The sequence below is a fragment of the Priapulus caudatus genome, unplaced genomic scaffold, assembly GCF_000485595.1.
Source record: "Priapulus caudatus unplaced genomic scaffold, Priapulus_caudatus-5.0.1 Scaffold784, whole genome shotgun sequence".
In the NCBI taxonomy this organism is placed as follows: domain Eukaryota; kingdom Metazoa; phylum Priapulida; class Priapulimorpha; order Priapulimorphida; family Priapulidae; genus Priapulus; species Priapulus caudatus.
In genome coordinates, this window is record NW_014577845.1 from 69,589 (window position 1) to 76,785 (window position 7,197).

The 7,197-nt window shown below is 43.8% G+C and overlaps 3 protein-coding genes across 3 annotated transcripts in view; 2 read left to right on the plus strand and 1 right to left on the minus strand.

Annotated features, from left to right (window-relative positions):
• The first annotated feature begins 321 nt into the window (after positions 1-321).
• LOC106813500 (mediator of RNA polymerase II transcription subunit 16-like) lies at positions 322-963 on the plus strand. The gene is made up of 3 exons (XM_014817642.1): positions 322-355; positions 458-647; positions 849-963. The coding sequence occupies exons 1-3, from the start codon at positions 322-324 to the stop codon at positions 961-963; spliced, it is 339 nt and encodes a 112-aa protein (XP_014673128.1).
• A 973-nt stretch (positions 964-1,936) lies between these two features.
• Positions 1,937-4,392, plus strand: LOC106813506. The gene is given in 1 exon segment (XM_014817652.1): positions 1,937-4,392. A coding segment is annotated over 1 exon segment (939 nt). The 5' UTR covers positions 1,937-2,430; the 3' UTR covers positions 3,370-4,392.
• Positions 4,393-5,959: 1,567 nt separating this feature from the next.
• The window catches only part of LOC106813502 (guanine nucleotide-binding protein subunit alpha-like), a 43,380-nt gene continuing 42,142 nt past the window's right edge, over positions 5,960-7,197 (minus strand). The window contains 1 exon segment of the mRNA XM_014817644.1: positions 5,960-6,948. The gene's annotated coding sequence lies outside the window, so the exon portion shown is untranslated.

The following is a 7,197-nucleotide window of genomic DNA, read 5'->3' on the forward strand; positions in this document are numbered from 1 at the left end:
TTGTCCAGTATAGGATGTTGTTTGTAGTTATGTTGTTGTTATTTACTGCTACGGGCTTGTCTAATATAAGGTGTTGTTGTTTATAGTAATGTTGTTGTTATTTAGTCTAACTGGCTTGTTCACTATAAGATCTTGTTTGTAGTTATGTTGTTGTTATTTACTGCTACGGGCTTGTCTAATATAAGGTGTTGTTGTTTATAGTAATTTTGTTATTGTTTACTGTTACAGGCTTGTGCAGCTTAAGGTGTTGTTGTTTATAGTAATTTTGTTATTGTTTACTGTTACAGGCTTGTGCAGCTTAAGGTGTTGTTGTTTATGGTAATGTTGTTATTGTTTACTGTTACGGGCTTGTCCAGTATAAGGTGTGGTTTATCTTGTTGATGTTATCGTTTACTGTTAGGGACTTGACCAGTATAAGGTGTGGTTTATATTGTTGTTGTTGTTGTTGTTGTTACAGGCTTGTCCAGTGCCAACCTGTCTTCCCAGCAGCAGCCCTACCACTTCGAATACGATGTCCCGCCGCAGCAGTCGACAAAGTACGAAGAAGAGCCACCAGAGGTCACTTTTCGATCTCAACAGAAGCTGGATGCCATTAGGAAAGTTCAGCTGGGCATTTGTCCCGCGATATCACTCAAGCAGTGCACTCGGTATGCATTCACCTCCTTAATTGTGTAACATGGTTAATTAAAATAATTTTAATAATAAATATTTCCATTTTTTAATGCTATTGTTTCACCAAACTGAGGTGAGGCATCTTAGTGCATCAGTGATACGCCTTTATTTAGTACTCGTTCTCTTATGGGTTCTTCTTTTTAATTAGTGTGTAACGGATGTTTGTATGCTGACAGTTGTAGCTGCATGTCTGCTCTCAGCATTGGAGTTCGGTCGCCGGCCACCAGGTGGTGGGACCAGCACTGGGTGAAGTCGTGTTTGTGTGGAGGTCACTGGCGTAGCAGCAACTAGGTCGGCAGCTAGGCGGTGCCCCCCCTCCCTCGCACGTGCCAGCGACTACGATGTAAGTTGTGTGTGTGTGTGTGTGTGTGTGCGTGCGTGCGTGCGTGCGTGCGTGCGCGCGTGCGTTTGTGCGTGTGTGCGTGTGTGCGTGTGTGCGCGTGTGCGGGTGCGTGTGCGTGGGTGTGTGTGTGTGTGTGTGTTTGTGTGTGTGCATGTGTCTGTGTGTGTGTGTGAGTGTGTCTGTCTGTGTGTGTAAGTGTGTGTATGCGTACGTGCGTGCGTGTGTGTGCGTTTGTGTGTGTTTGTGTGTGTGTGTGTGTATGTGTGCACGTGCGTGTGGGGATGTGCGTGCGTGCGTGCGTGCGTGCGTGCGTGTGTGTGCGTTTGTGTGTGTCTGTGTGTGTGTGTATGTGTGCACGTGCGTGTGGGGATGTGCGTGCGTGTGTACACTTGTGTATCACTCTCTATGATATCATTGTAGATGTATCAATAAAAACACTTTGAATACACTTTGAACACAATTACTTTAATCTATGCCATTACTATAAATATATAGATAATGAAACTACTTACAGCTATGATATTATTGTAAATGTATAAATTGCAATACTATAAGGTTAGATACTGAAATTAATAATCTAAATAGAAGCTCGATTACTTGTTATGAACATGGTCAAATATTTCTATAACGCGCATTTTTCATCTGGAGGGGAGTGAGCTGAACATTCATTGCCTGTAACTGTATTACACTTTGGTGACATTGCGATCTCGGCACCAGCTTTCTTAGCTGAACTTTGGCACTTCTGTAAAATGGCACTTTGGCACTTAATTTTGGCACTTTGGAACTTGAACGCTGCCGCTTCTGTGCTCACTCTGAGCTCGGCGTGCAATAACCATTTTATTACTAGGCCGGCACGTTAGTTATCGTTGGCATCAAAGCAGATCTAAGGCTTGTCTTACGTGTGTCGATTTCTCATTACAGGTGGCGTGGTATCGTCTATGGACGCCGCTTCTCCGCGTTTTTCTCCGTCCGGCTTGTGATGCGACCACGTGACGTTGCGGTGGCTCCCTCGCCTTCCACCATCTTCCTGGATGTGACCTGCTTGAGCGACGTAACCACGCTCCCCTTGAATGTCGGGGTTGTTCGGCCGGATTGTGCACACCCGGTCTGCACATGCATTGTTGCACTTGTGTCTGCCGTATGATAGACGTCGTGGCACTTCGTTGCCAAGCATTGTTTTATCAGAACGTCGCTTTGATGACTGTGATTGGCTGCAGCTAGCTGTTAATCAATACTAGGCAGATCGGTCGCGATCTGTTTAAAGCGATGGCAGTTGATTCCAGTAAAACCATCGTAACCGGAAATCGTCGTCGGTAAACGAGTATTGTAATGACTAATTAGACGCGGAAAGTATCGTCCACAGGCGGCTGGTTGTAAATTTCGGTGTGATTATCGATTTTCGGCCGTCGCTCACGATGAACGTAATATCTCGGCCGAAACCTAGCAGCGAAAGCAGCAGTGATCTATCAAGCAAGCAGCAACGTGGCGGCAGTTGCTTTGTGCTGAGTGAAATCTCGTGTTTGCCCCCCCCCCCCCCCGTCGGTATGGCTCGTTTCACACGCGTTGGTAAAATCCGCATAACATACATAATGCAGAGGCAAGAAGAAACCATTCAAAAAGAGTTGGAGACAGTGACGAAATCTCGTCGATCAAATATTATATATATATATATATATATATATATATATATATATATATATATATATATCAGGAGTTCCCTCGAGATAACAACAATTTATGCGTTTCGTTGCCACGCGAAAAGGTTAAAATGGCTTCCATTATATAGTGACCGAAATTTCTTAATAAAAATGTATTTTGATCTTGGAATGGCATACAAAGATATACTGCTCATGCTAGGTCATCACCACGACAGGCTTTTAAGTAAAAGGCACCTTGAACGGATATTAAGTGCAGCGCATCTTCATTGTAGAAGATACAGCCGTGTGGACGATGTTGTACAATTCATCCAGAGTCAGTTACATGGTTCGGGCCAATTACACGGGTATCGCATAATGTATGCCAAATGTCAACAAAGTGGCATTCGTGTAAGAAAAGAGGATGTACGATTGATACTAACAAGTCTCTTGTCAAGACGTGCCTACTTTGCGAACGGACCCAATTACATCTGGCATGTCGATGGTTATGACAAGTTGAAACCATACGGATTATGCATAAGCGGATGAATAGACGGTTTCTCAAGAAAAACAATCTGGTTAAATGTGTACAGTACAAATAATGACCCAACAATAATTGGAGGATACTTTTTAGAAGCTGTGAAGGAGTGTGGAGGGTGTCCCCAAGTCGTGCGCGGTGACCGCGGCACGGAAATTGTACATAAAAATGGAACGATATAATATCTCGTGGGAACGAGATAAAATAATCCCGGGCTCTGTAGTCCTGGCCCCTTTTATCAGATGAAAGTAACGTGCGTGAGAATTGTATTTTAAAGCCATGTCTTTGAAGCGATGCGCCTGTTTGTCCGAAACCGATGGGGACCACTGCATGTGTGTGTGTGCGTGCGTGCGTGCGTGCATGTATGCGTGCGTGCGTGCGTGCGTGCGTGTATATATATATATATATTGTATTGTATAGGTATTGTATATTTCTTGGGTTCTTGGGAGTATCGTGTAGAGGTTTATGTGAATGATGACATTTTGGACTACTCTCTGGCACGCTGTACTAATATCACAGTGAGACCAGCTTTGTGCGTTCGCTACATTATTAATATCTTCGCATTAATATCTGGTGAGCATTTTATAAGGGTATATATTTCAGGGTTATGCTTGATTTTCTTCTCAAGTCAGTTTTTTTTCCAATCATGGCATCAGTTACGATATTAGAACACACGTGAACACATGTCTGTATGTGTGTGCGTACGCGCGCGTGCATGCGTTCGCATGTGTGTGTGCGCGCGTGCGTGCGCGCGTGCGTGCGTTCGCATGTGTGTGTGCGCGCGTGCGTGCGTTCGCATGTGTGTGCGTGTGTATGTATGTATATATAGATCTGTGTTGATGAGTATAGGCCTATCCCGTGACGTTAATTTTCTGTATAAAAGCAACTTTGTATACCAGCGCATGCCCAGACCCGCCTCCGATCCATGTTCACTAGACTTCTCCCTTTCCAGTATTCCTAGACCTGCTCCTGTCAGGGCGTGGTGGCGTAATGTCAGGTAATCTATCTATCTATGTATCTATCTATCTATCTATGTATCTATCTATCTATCTATCTATCTATCTATCTATGTATCTATCTATCTATCTATCTATCTATCTATATCTGTATATATGCGTGTGCGTTTGTGGAAAACTGTAATAAGATCTGTAGGTGTAAAAACTTGTGTCAGTGGAAAATAAATGATTTTGTGCCTTTACCCTATATATACATCGATTCCATGTGTTTTCACATACTATATCACTTTCTCGAATAATTACACTTGGACAGTTAATCACCGGCCAATTACCCCCCCCCCCGGACAATTGGGCTACCCATAGACAATCCCCCCACGAACAATCTCTCCTGAGTTTTTAATATAATTTATTTGTTTAGATTATTGTGTTGAATTCGATTCCGTGAGAAAATACATTTTCAAAGGAATATTAAATTCTTTTAGCGAAAATCAAAATTGATTTCCATTCGATTTATTTCTTACATATATAAATTCTTGATAACTTTAAGCGAAAATTTTTAATAGGTAGAAACAACAAAAGCGTGGATGCGTGTTCACCCGCGCGACTGTGCGTGTCAGAGCGTCATGGCATATGTACAAATATATATATTCCTATTAGAAGGCTAGAACTTTGCGCCATTCTTTTCTTCATAGCTCGCGGGGGTCACTACCACTTCACAACCTTCACGTCTCTCAACTGTGATGCACTCACGTGTAGCTTTGTATTTCAATGAGGCCACGGCTACATGGCAACCTTTCAGTGAGTGAACGAACGGCCGCGGGTGCAGAGTCGCAATCAGCCGAGCAGCAGCGCTATAGAGAGCAGGACGTGTAGTGTGGATGCCGTGTAGAAAGAGCTGCGGCGACGGTAGCGCGGTGACACCACGGCCGTATAAAATACTGTTCGCTTGGTTGATTCGTTGGTTTGTTGGCTGGTTGGTTAGTTGGTTGGTTGGTCGGTCGGTCGGTCGGTTGGTTGGTTGGTTGGTCGGTTGGTTTGTTTATTTGTTTATTTATTTATTTATTTATCTATTTATTTGGTTTGTTAGTTGCTTGGTTAGTTAGTTAGTTAGTTGGTTAGTTAGTCAGGCAATCAATTATTGAATCGATTTAACATTGAGCACTATATGAGTCTCCCCATGGGCGTTCGCACAGCTATACATATACAGTACAAATTATACAAAGACTCAGTATACAGCTCGTAACGGCAAGACACAGAATCAAACGGTATTACTTTAAACCTTTTTTTATCGAAAAAAAACATGATATATAGGATGATATGTTGCGTGATAAAACTGACATGATTTCATTTTTCAAATATATTCACGGTGACTGATATGATGTCAATATGACGTGGCATTGTTTTTACGCGATCATATTTCTATTAAGGTAGGGGCACACGAGCGATTTTTATCGCCCGATCGCCGCGAATTTTAAAATCGCTCGAAAAATTCGCCCGTGTGCCCGTTCACGTCGACGCCGATTTTAATCGCCCGCACGAATCGCCCGTATCCAAAATGTTAGATATTTTCGGGCGATTATTTACGCCGGCGATTATTTACGCTGGCAAATTCGCTCGTGTGCCCGTGTCCGGCGTATTTTGTCGCCCGATCGATTTTTCTAAACCAATCGGACGTGTTGTTGATATCATGTGATGTTAAAATCGGGCGATTAAATTCGCTACGTGTGCCCCTTCGTGATCGGGCGATTAAATTCGCTGGCGATTTTAATCGCCGCGATCGGGCGATAAAATACGCTCGTGTGCCCCTAGCATTACGTGATGCTGCCAGGAAATAACGTTACTGCTACGTGATGATAACATGCCGTGATATTACTATTACATGATATTAGCGTTACATGATTTTACTGTTACATCACACCACCGTGACAGAATGTTACAATGCCATGATGCTACCTTGACGTGATTTTGGCATTCGATGATGGCACTATAACATGACCGCGCGCTATCAATGGGAACTAAAGACACGACTTTAGAGATTTTAACACTCGTCGTTACTGATCGTTCCCTCTTGAGCCTACTTGTGCTGTCTAACCTGATGACGTAGTCACTGCAGACGAATTACACAGGCTACACACACAGAGAGCGTATACGATTAGACGGTTACAAAGCAACATTGTAGCTCTCATTGATTTTCAGCTAAGTTAAGCGTTCTGTCTATGCTAGCTAGTACTTTTTCCATTCGAGTAGCCGTCAGTTTTGGTTATCCTACTGGCCTATCATTCATCAAATCGTTGAAAACGTTCACCTATCTTATCAGCCTAGTACGACAGACCGAACAGATTTACATGATTGACAGGCGATTTAGCCAATCAGCAATCCGATACGGCGTCCTAAAAACAATGGCTTGGCAACGAAGTGGCGCAAAGTTGTTGTTTTGGCATGGACGCGAGGAAAACACGAGCGAGAGGTTGCTAGCATGTCTGCATGATCAACCTAGCAATGATATTCGAGCTGGTTATTCCGACAGATGGGTTAGTTGTGACTTTCGGGGGCGAGTTAATCCTGGATTCGTCGGATCCTAGATCTTAGTCTGCCGCCCGCCACGCGTTTCCGTCCTTAGATCTGAGGCGCGACGGCCGACAGATGTTTGTTGATGATGCTCGTGTGACAGTCTTTGAAGACGCGCTTGATGTTGTCGGTGTCAACTGCTGTCGTGTAGTGACGGAACACGATCCGGTCCGTGAACAGACTCTGTTTACGGCTGTCAATGTCCACCGACATTCGCTTCGGTCGCTTGACGATCTCCTACGCATGAAATGATGACGCATTTAAACACACACAGACATCTACACGCACGCACGAGCACTTAAACGCACGCACGCATATATATATATATCAAGAGCAAATAATATCGAATAAGAGCTAATGTATAGCTCTTGACACACACACACATACACACACACACACACACACACACACACACACACAGACAGACACAGACACAGACACACACACACACACGCGCGCGCGCGCGCGCACGCGCACACACACACA